We start from the raw sequence: 17,480 nt of genomic DNA, 5'->3' as shown, positions 1-17,480 counted from the left end.
GGCTGAGATCTGAGGATCAAGGTTCAAAGCCAGCCAGGGCAGGAAAGTCCATAAGACTCTTATCTCCAATTAACCATCAAAAAGCTGGAAATGGCTCTGTGATACAAAGTAGTAGAGTACTGGCCTCGAGCACAAAAGCTCAGGGAAAGAGCCCAGACCCTAAGTTCAAGCCGCAAGACTGGCACACACACACACACACACACACACACACACACAACACACAGTGCACTTGCTGAGTCAAGGATCCAGATGTTTGCAATTGTGACAGAGCCCCATCTAGGGGGTCAAGTGAGTTGTGAATGCCTATGGCCTCCAATTTGCAATGCTGGTCTTTAGAGTATGTCCCATGAGGATGAACACAAGAAAACCTCCCTTGTACTCTGTTTCCAGAGGCAGGGACTTTCTCATTTCTATTCCTCCAGGAGAAGTATTTCCTCTCTGCTCCTTGCCTTGCAGGTCAACTGTGTGACCTTCCCTCATCCAGACACCATGCCTGAACAGCAGCTTCTGAAGCCAACAGAGTGGAGCTATTGTGACTACTTTTGGGTAGGTGCTATGTCAGGTTCCCCCTCCTCAGGGTCCCGATGGTCAGAAGTGCACATCTGGGAGACACTATGGTGGAAGGAAGTCTTTCTTGCTGATACCTGGAGGTAGAGTCCCCCTGTTCTGAATCATAGAGTGATAATGAAAAACTACAGAGCTGGGCATGGTAGTTCATGACTATAATTTCAGCTATGCAGGAGGATCATGGTTCAAAGTCATCCTGGACAAAGAAAGAAAAAGTTAGTGAAACCGCCATTTGAACAAGCGAGCTTGGTGTTGTGTCATATTTCTACAATCCCAGCAACCTAGGATACATTGGTAGGAGGTTTGTGGTCCAAGCTCAAGCCCGGGTAAAAACAGAAGACCTTATGTGAAAAATAGGCAGAAGTGTGTCTTTCTTTTCTACCAATTGCTTCCACATTAGAAGACACCCAAAGATGCTTAGTGCCCCACCACCACTAGGGCCCACCCAAGTCTCTCCCACTGTGAGACTATTCATAGGGCATGGAGTGCAGACAGGGCCGGAGAGGGCAACAAAGGGACAGTGAGCAGGGCTGGCAATGCATATGGCCTTGCAGGATCTGGGGGCTTAAGCTGTTTGCAATAGGGAGGAGCAGAGCTTTGGGAGGAAATCCGAGGTGATGTGGTTTCACCTGGGCTGTGCAGGCTCATGGAGACTGGGAGAGGTATGTGCAGGTCTCACTCCGCCCTGTGCTATTGTAGCCGAGCACTTGAGGCTGCGCCATCTATGGAGAACAGAGGGTTTATCTGGCTTGTGGCTTCTGGAGCCCAGGATTAAGACCCAGTACATGGGAGCTGGAGCCCCAGGTGAGACCATCCTTCACCAGCTGGGAGCCGGGTGGCTGGTAAATCTGCATCCTCTGCACTTTATTCTCCCAGCTCCAGACACTCCCCTGGCTGATCACTTCTGCTTCCATTTCCTTCCAGGCTGATAAGAAGGATCCCCAAGGCAATGGCACTGTGGCTGGATTTGAACTGCTGCTCCAGAAGCAACTGAAAGGGAAACAGATGCAGAAGGAGATGTCAGAGTTCATCCGGGAAAGGTGACGCCCAAGCCCGCTAAGGCCCCTGACTAGGCCTCTGACCATAAACCCCAAAGGGGAATGTTACCTTGTAACTCAGCTTCATGTGAGTTGCTGGGGAGAGAAGCATCCCCATAACCTCATTCTGATCTTCACGGGTTTATCTAAAGACAGATGAGGAAAACACAAATCCAGCCCAGTGAAAACAAGGGAGCTACAGAAGGAAGTCCTTTCTCCGTCTTCCCTTCTGTACCACAAACTCACACACCTGCGTGTGTGTTGCTCACAACCTGCCAAAAGCTAGTATCCCAGGTATACTGGACATAGTTACAACTAGTTACAACAAATGGCAACATCTTTTTCACAGATTTTTCACAGATTTTTTTCATGTGTGTGGGGGTGGGGGAGGTGTAGGTTCTAGGGCTTGAACTCAGGGTTTGAGTTCACTTCACTTTTTCATTCAAGGCTAGTATTCTATCACTTGAGCCAGAGCTCCACTTCTGGCTTTTTTTTAAGCAGTTAATTAGAGAGAAGACTCTCACGGTTTTTCCTGCCCAGGCTGGCTTTGAACTGCAATCCTCAATCTCCTGAGTAGCTAGGCTTACAGGTGTGAGCCACCAGCACCCGGCTCTGTGCTCTTATCAATGTTGGGTTAGCCAGTGCCTGGGAGCTGCTATTTTAGGACACTCAGGCCCTTGCAGAGGAAATGCAGATTCCTGGAACTTTTCTCAGCGCACCCTGGAGTCCTCGTGGGAAGGGCCTCCAAGCCCAGGATTGGTGAGCGTCTAGGAGTATATAGATTGTAGTGTAACTGGCCAAGGATGCAGGCCTGCTGCCTGGGCTCAGGGAAATGGGGCAGGAGATGGAAGAGATACGGGCTGGCCACCCACGGGAGGCTGAGGAGGCAAATGGCACCTGCCCCTCCTGTGCCAGCATGTGCAATCGCCATAGCGACATGGCAAGATCTGGCTTCCAGAGGTTTCAGTCACAGTATGAAGTTGCAGCTAGCAATCCTCATAAATCCCGGTGAGGGAAGGTGGAGAAGAAGCCACAGGGGTGAGAGAGGAATGGGAACTAAATGAGTATGAGACTTGGAAGGCTTGATAGAGCAGCCAGAGATGGAGGTTAGGACTGAGCAGGGTGAGAGGTAACAGATCATGAATGTCTGTACCTAATTATGCCATTATCATTACACAAAATGGGCCCACTAGACTTGTTATCCATCCCCTCAACCCTAAGCATCCAGGAAGCCAATACTGCTGCCCAGGGTCTCTGGGCTTTTCTGATCACCATCAGAAAGCACAGAGGGGCTGTGGGGGTCCCAGCTCTGTGTGCTCTGGGGGTCCCAGCTCTGTGGCTACCTCTGGTGGTCATCAACACAGCCCCTCTGCCCCCACCTGGGCCCAAAGGAGTACTTAGGTGGTACCTGATGCCTTTGACACCCCATACTTGGCACACAAGTCCTGGAGGCTAGCCTTAAACTTGTGTCAAGTGCTCTCTTCTCCAGGGAAATAGAATGGAGCTGCATCTCTGGACCCTGTCTGGTTTCCATGGAAACACATGTGCCCTTGACAGTTCCTGGCAATTAGAGACACTGGGGGTGGGAGGCCCTAGAGAGATGCTCTGTTCTTGTTTCCAAGGGACCAACAGCCATCAGGGAGGGCCTGAACTTAGGTTCAGGGGCAAGAACAAAAGGGGGAACACACAGGTTGCCCCTGATGGCCCATCACAAGTTGCAGTCATTTGTATACAGGTTCTCATGGGTTCAGCCATGGGCTAGGTGCAGTGTGAGCAGCATATTACATCTTCACAGTCCTAGGGACAAGAGAACTGTCCTGTTGTTCAGATGAAGAAATAAGTTCCACTGAGTCAATATGACTGTGCTGGGCAGAGAGATGAGACCAGGCCCTCTCCAAACCCCACAGTCTAGTAGGTGTGTTATGTTCCCTTATACAGCTGACACATAGCAAGATGGCAGGTCCCGTCCATCTATCAGGGAGCTGACATGTTGGGTTTTCTCCCTTTGCAGGATAAAGATTGAAGAGGAATATGCAAAGAACTTGGCCAAACTCTCCCAGAACTCCCTGGCTGCACAGGAGGAAGGGTGAGTTGGGAGGAGAGCGAGGATACTTGGGAGGATCAGGGGATGTGGAGAAGGTGGGTGGGGCTCCGCATTCACCCATCACTCCTCTTGGCTTGGTGAGTCTCCCAACGCCTGGCTGGAGATGGCGTCCATGTGTGACTTAGTGACTTGTAGCTGGAAGGAACTCATGACATAAGATGCCACTGTGGTTCAAAGTTGGAGACCCTTGTTCAAGACAGGTAGCCAGGGGTTGTGGCTCAGGGCTTGGACAGCCACGGTCCAGAAAAGCAAGGTGCCTCTAGGCATCCAGGCCTCCTACTAGGTGCTAGAAGCTTCCAGAACCCTCCCCCCCCGCACCCCGCCCGGCACTGTGCCCTGACATCTGGATATACACCCCTGTTCCTCTTTCTCAGAGAGCAGGCTGGGAAGAAACTAGGTCTCAGGGGATTGTCTGTGAATGTGTGTGTGTGTATGTTTGCATGTGCGCGTGTGCATGCACACATGTCCCCATGTACTGGTACTAGGGCTTGAACTCAGGGCCTGGGCACTGTCCCTTAGCTTTGTTGCTGAAAGCTTCCAACTCTACCACTTGAATCACAGCTCCACTTCTGCCTTTTGGTAGCTAATTAGAATAAGAGTCTCATGGATTTTTGTTTTAGTCACATAGTATATAATTTATATGAAATATCCAGAGTAAGCAAAGCCATAGGGACAGAAGGGTTACCAGAGCCCAGAGGAGAGGGACATGGGAAATAACTGGGTAAGGGTGTATATTTGTCTGATGAAGCTGCCATCACAAAATAACACTGACTTTTTGCACCATATGGCGAATATTCTAAACGCCATGGGAGGATGGTTTGTGTTAGATTAGTTCCATTTTATGATATGTGATTTTTTTTCATCTCTGTGTAAAGAAGTCATGGAGCATCTCAGGAAATTAGAGTTGAAAGTACCTTCATTTTGACCTCGGTCCTGTGCAAGTGTGTTTAATCCCCCTGCAAGACAGGGGAAGGGGCGGAAGGAACCCCCAAGAAGGAAGACAAGTCATTGGGGAGTTGTGGTTGTCAGACAGCTGGGATGCTAAGGGAATCCGAATCTGCCTTCATAGCGCAGAACCCTTCTGGGGATGCAGATTTTGCCAGGCAAATATGGCTTTGATTAAGGCTTTGGCATGGGCTGACCATGGAGGAGCGCAGTGATTTTCACTCCCCACACAGGCAATGGGACTGCCCAGCAGGGCTGCTGCCTCTGCCGCATATATTCATGGCAGGAAAAGGCTTCCTGATCCCCCACAGTGGGGTGCATGGGCTTGGAATGGGGCAGGAAGGAGGCTCAGAGGGAAGTAGCCTTGCTGCCAGGGCGGGGGGGGGGGTCTTCCAGCTCGGCCCTGTTTCCTGTACCACTGTGCCACTCTGCAGTCTTCCGGCTTCTACCTCCTGGGGCTGGGTTCCTGCCAAGGACACAGTGTCCTGCCAACACACACACATGCTCCTAACTGAGCAGCCGTGCACCACAAGCCTGGCCAGTACCACCATGCCAGGTACATGCGCATGGGCAAACACAAGCTCACATCCAAATATCAAAGCCATTCACCTGTATGTAGGCATCGGCCCCATTCACCACTGCATACATAGGAGCCCCCCAAACATATACACTTGTGTGTGCATGCATGCACACACACACACACACACACACACACACACATGCTCTGCTAGCAGATACATAGGCAGTATCCACAGGGACTTCTGCCATTCAATGTGCAGTGACACTGGTTTGCACTTATATACAATTCTGGACATGTAACTTAGACTATGTTATAAAAAAACTTCCCAAAGTAGGCTGATGTCAGTGGCTCATGTCCATAACCCTAGCTACATAAGAGGCTGAAAATGGGAGGATCAAGCTTTGAGGCAAGCCAGGGCAGAGAAATCCTCGAGACTCCCAATTCAAGAAAAGGGGAGTTGGATATAGTGTCTCATAACTTCTTTTGGGGGGGGTGGGAAACAAAGCCATTTAGATATGCTCTCACTGGATGCAGCATCTGTTATGAAAGAAATTAATGACAAAAAGAAACACATGTATCATCCCAACTGTGACAGGAAGCCTAAAATAGGTGGATAGCAGTTCAAACACCCACCTGGACAGAAATAACAAAAAATAAAGTCAGACTGCAAAGCTAAGGCGTAGAAGTTTGGTACGGTCTAGGGGATGCTGTGGGAGACACTGGCTGCAGTAGCCCCCGTGTCCAGGTTAAATGTCACAGGACATGAGCATAATTCAGTTATTTATTGAGTTTTTCTCTCCTATGCACGCACAAAGGAAATGAGGTTTTGATCATTTCCGGGTGGCAGATGTGATGGTTACATGCATTTTGATTCAGTATACCTTAAACTGTATGTTAGCATAGAATTGTTCTGAGCAGATACTTAGGACAGAATACACACACACACACACACACACACCTTTTCATCAGGTAACTTCCTTCCTAGAATGGCTTTGTGTTCTGTTGGCTTTTCCTTCCACCCTGACATTTGTACATATGGCATGAGATAAAGGTGAAGATACCTTCTTGTCTTGTGCATATACAGGTGTCTCCATATCATCAGTTTAAAAAGTCCGTGTGAAGCTGGGCACCAGTGGCTCACACCTATAATCCTAGCTACCCTGAAGGCTGAGATATAAGGAACACGGTTCAAAGCCAGCCCAGGCAGAAAAATCCCTGTGAGACTCTTACTTCCAATTAGCCACTCAAAAACTGGAAGTGGCACTATGGCTCAAAGTAGTGGAGTTCTAGCCTTGAGCAAAAGAGCTCAGGGACAGCACTCAGGCTCTGAGTTCAAGCTTTACAACTATCAAAAAAAAAAAAAAGCTGTCTGAGTACAGAGAACTTGGCCTAGCTTGTATGAGGCTCTGGTCCCCATCCCCAGTGCTTACATACAAACACACACACACACACACACACACACACACACACACACATTGGTCCCCTCATTGACATACCTGGTACACCATATCTGTATGACTCAAGTTTTCCACTTTTGCATGTTGCTGTAACAGAATACCACAGGCTGGGTAATTTATAAAGAAAAGAGATTTCAGTTCCTGAAACTGAGGGGCTCTCTTGCTGTACCATAACATAGCCAAAGGCATCTCCTGGTAAGAAAGCAAGTATGATGCCCAGCCAGCATGCAGCATGGGCTCTGTTATTATCTGCATTAATCTCATCCCAAAGGTCCCACCTCTTAACATTGCAAAGACAAATGTCAGCACTGAGCCCCAGTCTCCCCCACCTCCTGCACAGCTCCTCTTGTGGGCTCTCTCCAAGAGACCTTTCTTTCTTTCTTTCTCTTTCTTTCTTTCTCTTTCTTTTTCTTTCTTCCTTCCTTCCTTCTCTCCCTCCCTCCCTCCCTCCCCCCTTCTTCTCTCCCTCCCTCCCTCCCTCCCTTCCTTCCTTCCTTCCTTCCTTCCTTCCTTTCTTTCTTTCCTTCTTTATTTCTTTCTTCCTTCCTTCCTTCCTTCCTTCCTTCCTTCCTTCCTTTCTCTCTTTTTTTTGTCTGTCATGGGGCTTGAACTCTGGGCTTGGGCGCTATCCCTCAGCTCTTCAGCTCTACTGCTTGAGCCATAATGCCACTTCCGGATTTCCAATGGTTTATTGGAGATAAGGATCTCACAAACTTTCCTGCCCAGGCTGGCTTTAAACCTTGATCCTCAAATCTCAGCTTCCTGAGTAGCTAAGATTACAGACGTGAGCCACTGGCGCCCAGCCTCCTGGAGACCTCTCTTTGCAACCCAGACTCAGATAAAAATCACTCAGCCATTATCCACAAACACTCACCTGGTCCAGAGTCAACACTAGACAGACAGACTTGGACTGCGATCAGAGGGACAATTGCTGTTTGGTGGGGTCTGTTCTTCCCTGCTGGGTCTGGAAGCTAGACGCATCCCAGCGTGCTATCTTTTCATCAGCTTTTGCCACTCAAGTTCAATGAATTCCCCCAGGGCAGGGTAGCTCTTTTTTTTTTAAATTAAATTAAGTCCCCTAAACTTTTAGCCTGGCTTTCTTTGGCTGGTTTGGAGAGGTAAGGAATAAGGGGGGAGGGAGAGATTATTTTGAATGATTAGTGAGGCTAGAGTTCCAAATAATGAAGCTTGTAGGAGTGAGGTCTTCCCTTTGAAAGTCTTGAGGATTTCTGGAAGTTTCTTCCATCTGAACTTTCTCCTTGGAGTGGAGCCAGGATGTTGCTTAGAGAGAATGCTGTGTGCTCTGAGCTGAGCAGTTAGCAGAGTTAGAACTGCATCCGGAATCTCTGAGGGGAGAAGCCACATTCTCAGGATGGTGATCTAGAACCTCTGCATGCAGCTGTACCTGCATAGTCCCTATACCTGACTGCCTCTCCCTACACCTGTGCCTCTCCTGAGAGCCAAGCAGCAGGGGTCTGCCTGTAATCCTTGGGTTACCAGGATACCTGTGCACCTTCGGCGGGAAATGAGGGAGATGCATGCCAGGAAGGCATCCGTTGTAGTCATTAGCTGGGTATCGAGTGCCCGCTCTGCACCTCTGGCTTCGGCTGAGGATTTTATTAGAGCTGCACCCCACTGTCTTGTAGATATTTCCTAGCCACCTCTCTGGCTGTTGTTGTCTGCTCTCTGAGTTCCAAAGAGAAGGTGAGCCCATGTTGGCTTTGGGTATGGCCTGGTGGGTGTTTTGTGCCTGGCCTCTGCCTTGTCCTGGTCCATAGTGATGAAGAGCACAGACTTTGTCAAGGAGGACCGTGGCTCCAGACCCCTGGTGAATATAGCCTTTCTGAGCCCCCCCTCCCCACAACACACACACCTCACAGTCTCCTTCCTGTTGCAGGTCCCTGGGAGAGGCCTGGGCCCAAGTAAAGAAGAGCCTTGCAGATGAGGCTGAAGTTCACCTCAAGTTCTCTGCCAAGGTAAGCACATCCTGAGGGTTAGTTAGGCCTTGGGCTGGTCCTACACAAGGGCATGCTGACCCAGAGCTAGGAACCATTTGTTTGTAGTGTTAGCCATTTCTGGGAGTGCAAATTCTAAGCTACACACATTAAGTCATGCCCCTAGATCGTGTTTCCATTGTGCAGGTCCACTGTATAGTAGTCCTAGGAAGGTGTAAGTACTAGGTATGCATTACTATGTGTTTCATACTGTGTATCTAATTGCAAGTTTTTGCTTCTATGTTTATTTTGTTTCTTTCAAGTCAGTACTAGGACTTGAACTCAGTGCCCGGACGCTGTCCCTTTACTTTTTCACTCAAAGCTAGTGCTCCGCCATTTGAGGCACAGCTCCACTTCTAGCTGTTGGGTAGTTGATTAGAAATAAGAGTCTCACAGACTCTGCTGTCCAGGCTGACTTCAACCCCAAATCCTCAGATCTCAGCCTCCTGAGTGGCTAGGGTTACAGGCATAAGCCACCAACTCCCAGATAGTTGCGAGTTCATGTAATTTAACAATGCTGTGTTTAGCATTCACGTCTTGAAAGCCAGTGGAGGCAGCCCCAGGGCACCTTTGTGGCAAGGACAAATATACCAGTTTCTCAGGCAAACCCCTGCGTACTGGAACCCCACTCTGTCTTTACCAAACTTGCAAAAGAACAGATCAAGTGCTGGTGGTATGGCTTTGTGGTAGGGCTACTGACTTGCAAGCCCTAGGCTCTGAGTTCAAACCCCAGTACTATGTATTTGAGAAAGAGACAGAGAGAGAGAGAAAGAGAGATCATGTTCTCTATGTTTTTGGAGTCTACTTCTACTAGTCTCTGCCCACACATTTTTGTTTCCATTCCCTGGAGTTCATTTTGATAAATGTTTTATCTGATCAAGTGCACATAGAGATTGCTTCTTTGTATTCCTCTCCTTAGAGTATCCTCCTTTTCTGACCAAACATTTCATTTTGTTAGGTTTGTTACAAATTTTGGAACAGGTACGTGAACTCCTTCTATTTGATTTTAAAGACATTAGCACGCAGACTTTTCTGAGGACAGGGGGTGTATAGCTCCTTCTTACTCCATCTCAGTAAGTAAGGAAGCACCCGGCTCATAAGAGAGGAGTAATAAGTATTGCCAAGTCAGGCGTCGGTGGCTCACACCTGTAATTCTAGCTACTCAGGAGACTGAGATCTGAGGATCACCGTTCAAAGCTAGCCTGGGCAGGAAAGCCCACGAGACTCTCATCTCCAATAAACCACCAGAAAACCAGAAGTGGTGCTGTGGCTCAGAGAGCTTTGTGAGGAGTTGGGGTGGGAAGGAAGACCCACACCATCACCATTGCTTCGAAAGGATGCTACTTTTTGTGCCATGAGCTGACAGCCAGATGTGAAAATTGGGGGAAGGGGCTCCCCACTTCTTGCGTAGCTTCCAACAGGTTATTTCTATGCTGGGGATCATGAAACACTTTTCTAGTTCCCAGTGAAGCTGAGCTACCACTATCTGAGCTCACAACAGCGCCCTTCTCCCCATCTCCACCATCGCTGGTGGTAGACACAGCCAGCTACAGACTGGGGGGATGAATGGGAGGCTGCTGCTGTGCACGGCGGGGCCATAAGTCAGATCAGGAGCTTCGGGAAAGTTTGGTGGCATTTTCTTCCCATGGCCAGGACCTCTCATTTACCACCATGTAGACTTTAACACAGGTGGCAAGATATTCTTTCATTGCTAAGTGCTGGTGGCTCACACCTGTGATCCTAGCTACTCAGGAGGCTGAGATCTGGAGATCAAGGTTTGAAGCCAGTCCAGGCAAACAAATCGGAGAGATACTCATCGCCAATTAACCAACAGAAACCAGAAATGAGCTGTGACTCAAGAGATAGAGAGCCAGCCTTGAGCAAAAATAGGGCGAGTGCCTAGACCCTTTGTTCAAGTCCTGGGACCAGCACATGCTCATTCTCGGTCTGTGTCTGTCTGTCTGTCTGTCTGTCTGTCTGTCTCTCTCTCTCTCTCTCTCTCTCTCTCTCTGTCCTATCTGTCCTGTCTGTCTGTCTTGTCTGTCTGTCCTGTCTGTCTGTCTGTCCTGTCTGTCCTGTCTGTCTCTCTCTCTTTCTCTCTCTCTCTCTCTCTCTCTCTCTCTCTGTCCTATCTGTCCTGTCTGTCTGTCTTGTCTGTCTGTCCTGTCTGTCTGTCTGTCCTGTCTGTCTGTCTGTCTGTCTGTCTGTCTCTCTCTCTCTCTCTCTCTCTCTCTCTCACACACACACACACACACACACACACACACACACACACAAATGCTCTCAGGTGCACAGGACAGGACAGAATTCATATCTCTTGACTTCATCATCCACAATACAAGACAGCTACTCCACTCCACAAATGAGAAGGGACAGAGAGGCTGTCCCAGGCCCTCTCCCACAACCGAGTGGCCCCAGTCACAGAGCGGGTAACAGAAGACCCAGCAAGTGCAGGACTTGACCCCGAGGCCTTTGCTTCCTACGGTGCCAGCTTTGCAGCCGTGGTGGTTAAAACACAGGACCCTGGGGCTGGAGATGCAGCTTTCCCATTGGAGCGCACTGGCTTCCAACTCCCAGACCACACAAACAGAATTGTTAACACCTGGCTCTTGAGGGATGCTCTGCCCTTCTGGGAGTGGCCACAGTGGGGTACAGGCTGGCCCCCCAAATGGTCAGGCATTTAAACCAGTGTCCACAGAGCAGGGTAGATTTTACATTCATCCACTCAGAGGCTTATGAAGAAGGCTCTCCAAATACCCCAACAGACTTGGCCATGGGAACTTCTGCTGCTTCTAGTCTCATTGTCCCTACTGGCCATCTAGTAGCCTCTTGGCAAGAGGAAGGGAACTCCCAGGATGTGTGTGTGCGTGGATATGTGTTTGTGTGCGTGTGCATGTGCACATGCACCCTGGATCATGAAGCTACATACACATCAAAGCTGTTTTCAGATCTGCCCCCAGAAGACATATTGAAATTCTGCTCTGCAAGTTCGCCATCAGGGGTAAAAGCTCTTTAAGAAATGTAATTTCGTTATGGCAATCTTTATGGCTTTTCTACTCTACCCAACCAAGCTATTGCTGATCGCAACAAGTGGCTGAAGAGATGAGATTGCTTTATTCCTAAAGAGCTTTACCTTGCTCCAACGGAAGAAAGGAGGATTGGAAATTTTCCTGCTGCTGGCTGGAAATTTAATTATGCGATACAAGCCATGCATGCAGTCAGATTTGCAGGGACAGGGGAGGGAGGATGAAGAGTTTTAGCTCTGCGCTGTCTCTAACAAGCTTTGCAACCTAGGGCAAGTCACTTAGCAGCCGCCAGATTCCATTTCTTCAGGTGTGAAATGAGAATCTTGGACTAGACTGTCCCATGAAGCTCACGGAGAGTGACCCATGGCCACCCCCAGCACATGTCGATACCCTTGTCACGCCCATGCCTGCTCATACATATTCATGCATGTGGGTGGCAGAGACGGATATTCCCTGACCCAGGACTTAATCCTCTGCCTGAAATGCTCTGTTATCTTCTGTCCAAGTCTGCTCTGCTCTTCTCTCCAAAGAGCTGGTCTTGATCCATTAAAGTGACTTCCATGCTCTCAGTCATCACTCAGCGTTTTAACAATGCTGGGTGTCAGAAATCCCACTTGCAATTCTGAATTTCTCCTGTTCTTCTCTCATGGTGTATGATTGCAAAGGAGTGGAAGACAAAAAGAACTGAGGGTTGGAAAGGAGGCAGGCTCTTCTGGTACTGGGCCGGGCTTCCCACAGAGTCACACTGTCAGAAAGGACTTCTGACTAAGTACCTAGAAAGCAAAAGCTCTTGCAAGCTAAGAATGGGCATTAAAAGCTACTAAGCCAGCTTGTTAAAGAAAAAGATTAGATATTCAAAAAGTACTTAAGACGTACTGGATACCGTGGCTTACGCCTACAATCCTAGCTACTCAGGAAGCTGAGATTTAACATCAAGGATGCATACCAGCTTGGGCAGACAAATTCATGAGATTATCACCAATGAACCAGCAAGATGTTGGGATAGGGTCATGTCTCAAGTGGAAGAGCCAGCCTTGAGCAAAACAATGGAAAGTAGGAGCTCTTGAGTTCAAACCCCAGTATCAGCACACACATGTGCATGTGCATGCACACACGCACACACACACACACACACACACACACACACACACATTTATGACTGAGCCTAAGAGTTTGCATCATTGCTTGTGCAGTCAAATCACCTCCGGCAGAGGGCAGCATTGCTTCCTGAGCATTATTTGGAATTGGGGGAAAGCCTTTTGTTACAGTCACTGGGTTCATGCCACAGAGCCTGAGCTGGGGCTTCATGCTGGGCATGCTTCCAAGCCACTGAGGGCTCATGAAGGTCTGGCAGTCACTCATTTACCAGGTTTTCAAAGAGAGCTAGAGTTTCTGAGTCAACAGCCGATTTAGCCTCCTCGCCCCAGGAGTCGGGAGCTGGTTCCCATAGCAACTAAATTCCACCACTCCTACTCAGCAGATGCCTCCTCTGTCTCTGTACAGAGGTGTAGTAGTGCCATGTCTGGCTATAATTGAACACCAGGGACTGGCTAGGTGATAAGGAATAGAGGTTCACTTAGATCACAATGGCGGAATCTGAGAAAGTCCAAGATCAAAGGCACCTGGCGTCTGCCAAGAGCTTTCCCATGGTGTCATACATGGCAGAAGGCAACACATGGCCAGACAAAGCCAGCATGTAGGTTCAGATCTCCTCAGGGTCCCCTCCTGGGTATCCCCAGCCCAGCAACCTCATGGAATCCTAATTGGGACACGGTCAAGAGCGTAGGAAAGGGTGCATATGCGACATCTTACAAACACCACCAGGTGGGGATATTCTCCTATGGAAGGGACGTTCTAGAGGCTCAAAATGGACCGGAGACATTTATAACCCATAGCAGGAGGAGCTCCCCAGCTGGAGGGCCAGCAGGCCTCTAAGACCCAGCAGGTCTAAGCAGGCTGTCCCTGTTAGTCACCCCCAAAGCAGTGGTCTTCCCACCCTGAGGATGGACTGCTTAGACATCCATCACTCTCTGCAAGGAATGAAGGAATCTTACCCTGCTGTAGACATGGTCAGACACTGTGCCCAGTTAGTGGGCAAGCCAGCTGTGGCCTCTGGCCCTGGGTTTAGTCTACAAGCACACAGGTCCTAGCCATCTCCAGGGGCAGGGAGAGAAGGGCCCTGGAGAGAAGAAGAGAGGAGGGGAGAGGAGAGGAGAGAGGGGTCACAAAGCCTCAGCTGAAATGGCACCTACTTGAGGCGGTGGAGTGGTGCTAATCACAGGCACCTTTGGGATGGATGGAGGCTAGGCTGGGGACCCCTAGGGAGAATGGCTAGTAAGATTATAGAAGGCCAAGACCCAGGGCAAGGGTCTGGGAAGCTGGGTTAGGGATCTGAGAAGCTGAGCAGATAGGATTCCAGGCTGAGTGAGAGCAGAGAGCTATGGGTTTGGGGAGGCTGAGGAGTGAGCATGCAAGTGTTAGGCTATCTCCTACCTCTGGCTTTGATCAGAGCAGCCTTTCATTGATCTAGTTTTTGTTTTTTGGTTTTGGGGGTTTAGTTTTAAAGAATATATTTTGTCATCTCCGATTGCAGAGGGTCACATCTGTATTCGTAGCTATTGGGGAGGCTGAGAATGAGAGGATTGTGGTTTGAGGCCAGCTCCGGCATCAGTAAATGGGAGACTCTATTTTTAAAAAATAATAATGAAGGTAAAAGGAGCTGAAGATTTGGCTCACATGATAAGAGTACCTTCCTGGAAGTACAAGGCCCCAGGGTCAATGTCATAGAAAAGCAATAACAATCAATGAAAAATAAAATAAATATCATCTCACAATAACAACACACCTCCCAAAAATGTCCTAAGAACATATTCTCAAAAAGAGGTGGAGTGGGGTGAGAAAAGGCAAAGAAACAAAAGAGAAGGCAAACAGGTATCTGTGGCTCCCACCTGTAATCCTAGCTACTCAGAAAGCTGAGATCTGAGGATCACAATTCGAAGTCAGGGCAGGAAAGTCAGGGAAACTCTTATCTCTAATAAACCAGTGAAAACCTGGAAGTAGAGGTGTGGCTCAAGTGGTAGAGTTCCAGTCTTGAGTGGAAAAAGCTAAAGGATTAGCTCCCGAGTGCTGAGTTCAAGCCCCTCTACCAGCAGAGCAAAAGCTGAAAAGCTCAGTGCCAACCAACTCTTCTCAAAGCAGGAGTCTCTTCCCCTATCCCTCAGAACACAATACAATTCCTTGGGTGGGGACAGACAGTGTACCTGTGCCCGGGTTCCAGCTCCTTGACTTGAGAAGACCTCCCAGGGGTACTGCCTAGGAATTTGCCCTCGTGAGTTCCCAACAGGCCCCAAGCAAGCACCCTCTGTAGATTTGGAGCAGGTCCCTGTCATCTTTGCATCCTAGGTACTTGGCCCATAGAAGACAGTAAGCAGGAATTATCCAGGCTATCACCTAACACGACTTAATTAAGCAGAGTCCTTTCAATCACTATTTGCTGAGCTGAAGGCAGTAGTGCCTGGGCCAAGCGCTATAGATGGGGGTGACGTAGTTCCTGTCCCCAGAAATTCCCAGTTTCGAAAGTACAAGAGAGAGACATGACCACGCAAAGCCACTCGAGAAGTAAGTGGTTAGTCATTAGCTCGATGTAGCCAATTACCAGTGCATGCGTGTCGTACACCATAAACGTATGCAAGAGAAATGGAAAAGAGATAGATTTTGGAGAGGCAGCTGTTGTAGACACTTAGAAGCGGAAACACTTAGGTGATGGGGGAAATTGGAACATTCCAGGCTCACCTGTGTTCTTCCAAAATATGAATGGTGGGCCTGGGACCCACGGTGACATGTGTACACTGAGATTACATAGCTGCTCCTGTCCCAGACCTTCCTGCCCTGCCAGGGATGGAAGCATCCCTCCCTCCCAGCTGCCCATCCTGCCGCCACGGCTGTGCCCAGGCCTGACTGCGGCCTTCCCACCCTCCTCCCCAGCTCCACAGCGAGGTGGAAAAGCCCCTGATGAACTTCCGGGAGAACTTCAAGAAAGACTTGAAAAGGTGCGACCACCACATCGCCGACCTCCGCAAACAGCTGGCCAGCCGCTACGCGTCCGTGGAGAAGGTGAGGGGGGACGGGACAGGGTGGCTGGGTCACACACGGAGGCTTTGGGGGAAAGCCAGCTGTGGTTGTGTGTACTACCCAGAGGCCTCTGTTCCCATATGGTGGGATAGTGGGGAGGCCAGAGAACTCTCTTCTATACAAGTGGTAGGTAGAGATCATTGCCCTGGGAGCCAGTGGGAACAAGGAGAGGACTGCAGGTGCACTGGGGATTCTGGTGAGCACATGAGGCATTTTTATGAAGGATGTGGTGCTGGTATCCACGGGGCTGCTATGTCTGGGATCTCACCTACAGAGGGAGCCCTCCCCCCACCCCACCCCCACCCACTCTCTCCCTACAACACACACATAGCAAGCTCTGTGACCTGTCACTGTACCACAGGCCCGGAAAGCCCTCACAGAGAGACAGAGAGACCTGGAAATGAAGACCCAGCAGCTGGAGATCAAGCTGAGCAACAAGACAGAAGAGGACATCAAGAAGGCCAGGAGGAAGTCCACACAGGCTGGTGAGGCCCCTGCTACCCCCGGGGAGTGGGGGGGGGTGGCTGGAAATGGGCCTTCAGAGAGCTGGCATCTCTTCTGTGCCAGTTTTTTTTCCCTTCCTCTCCCTCCAGCACCTTGTTTTCTCTCCTGTCTGTGACCAGGGATCTTAAAGGACAAGATGTGGGGGGTAGAAGGGAAGCTGGCCAGGCTGTTCCCAGGCTCTGGTCAGGGCCTCCTGTCCTGGCCTTTCTGCTTTCCCACTCTAGTTCTCTATCCAAAAGTGGACACATCCCACCTGCACCAAGAGTGCAGGGTCCTGGCTCTGCTAAGATCACAGAAGTGCACCCCCAAAACACCTGAACTTGCCCCTCTCTCCAGGCAGGAATAGGATGATTAATCAGCCTTCAGAATCACCCACATTCCCCCAGTGTGTTGGTTTCTTCTGCCACCTAATGGATGAACTATGTAGTACACAAGGAGCAGGGAAAGGGCTGGTTAGAACTGATAAAGCAATTCAGTGTGCGTCTCTAAAAGAAGCTGGGTTTTATGACATGTAAAGACAACACATATCTCTGGGATTCAGATGTGTGTTATGGAATTAGTGTTTGGATGACATTCAGGTCCCTTTCATCTTAACTCCTAGTGAGACTGTTATAATTAATTTTGTTATATAACAAAGAAGCCACGCTACAGACATTTTTGAAATCAAATGGAACAGAAATAAGCCAACCAAAAAAATGTGGTATAAGCATAAGCATTTACTGCATAGATCTGACAGTTCACAATGATAAGTCACTGGGTCCAAAGAATTATTAAAATCCATAATATAGGTCTTGGGAATAAGAAGGGGATCAGAGAAAGAAGAGGTTTAAGTTAGTTTTATTCATTTTTAAAAAGCTACATGCTAGTGTCTCATGCTTGTGATCCTAGCGACTCAGGAACCTGCAATCTGAGGATCAAAGTCAGCCTGGGTAGACAAATCCATGAGACTTTTATCTCCAATTATCCAGCATAAAGCTAGAAATAGAGCTGTGGTAGAACACACCATCTTTGAGTGGGGGAAAGAAAGCTAAGGGACACAGCCCAGGCCCTGAGTTCAAGCCTAAGGACCAGCACTAAAGTGAATAGTCTTATTGCAAAAACAATGCAGGTACATGGCAAACATTTTAAACATTTTAATACTCCCACAATAATACAAAGTATTATTTGCCAGAAATAATCCCCATCAATGCAGGTA

General features: G+C 49.0%; 1 protein-coding gene across 1 annotated transcript in view; it reads left to right on the top strand.

Moving 5' to 3' along the window:
- The window catches only part of Gas7 (growth arrest-specific 7), a 77,097-nt gene that overhangs the window by 55,143 nt on the left and 4,474 nt on the right, over nucleotides 1-17,480 (top strand). The window contains exons 5-10 of the mRNA XM_013013103.1: nucleotides 457-546; nucleotides 1,492-1,607; nucleotides 3,616-3,690; nucleotides 8,528-8,606; nucleotides 15,635-15,763; nucleotides 16,143-16,271. Coding sequence (XP_012868557.1) covers nucleotides 457-546; nucleotides 1,492-1,607; nucleotides 3,616-3,690; nucleotides 8,528-8,606; nucleotides 15,635-15,763; nucleotides 16,143-16,271 — 618 coding nt within the window. The remainder of the gene's footprint in view (nucleotides 1-456; nucleotides 547-1,491; nucleotides 1,608-3,615; nucleotides 3,691-8,527; nucleotides 8,607-15,634; nucleotides 15,764-16,142; nucleotides 16,272-17,480) is intronic.

The sequence above is a fragment of the Dipodomys ordii genome, unplaced genomic scaffold, assembly GCF_000151885.1.
Source record: "Dipodomys ordii isolate 6190 unplaced genomic scaffold, Dord_2.0 Scaffold19, whole genome shotgun sequence".
Classification (NCBI taxonomy): domain Eukaryota; kingdom Metazoa; phylum Chordata; class Mammalia; order Rodentia; family Heteromyidae; genus Dipodomys; species Dipodomys ordii.
The sequence above is the reverse complement of the archived record's forward strand: the minus strand, read 5'-3'. Positions and strand labels throughout refer to the sequence as shown.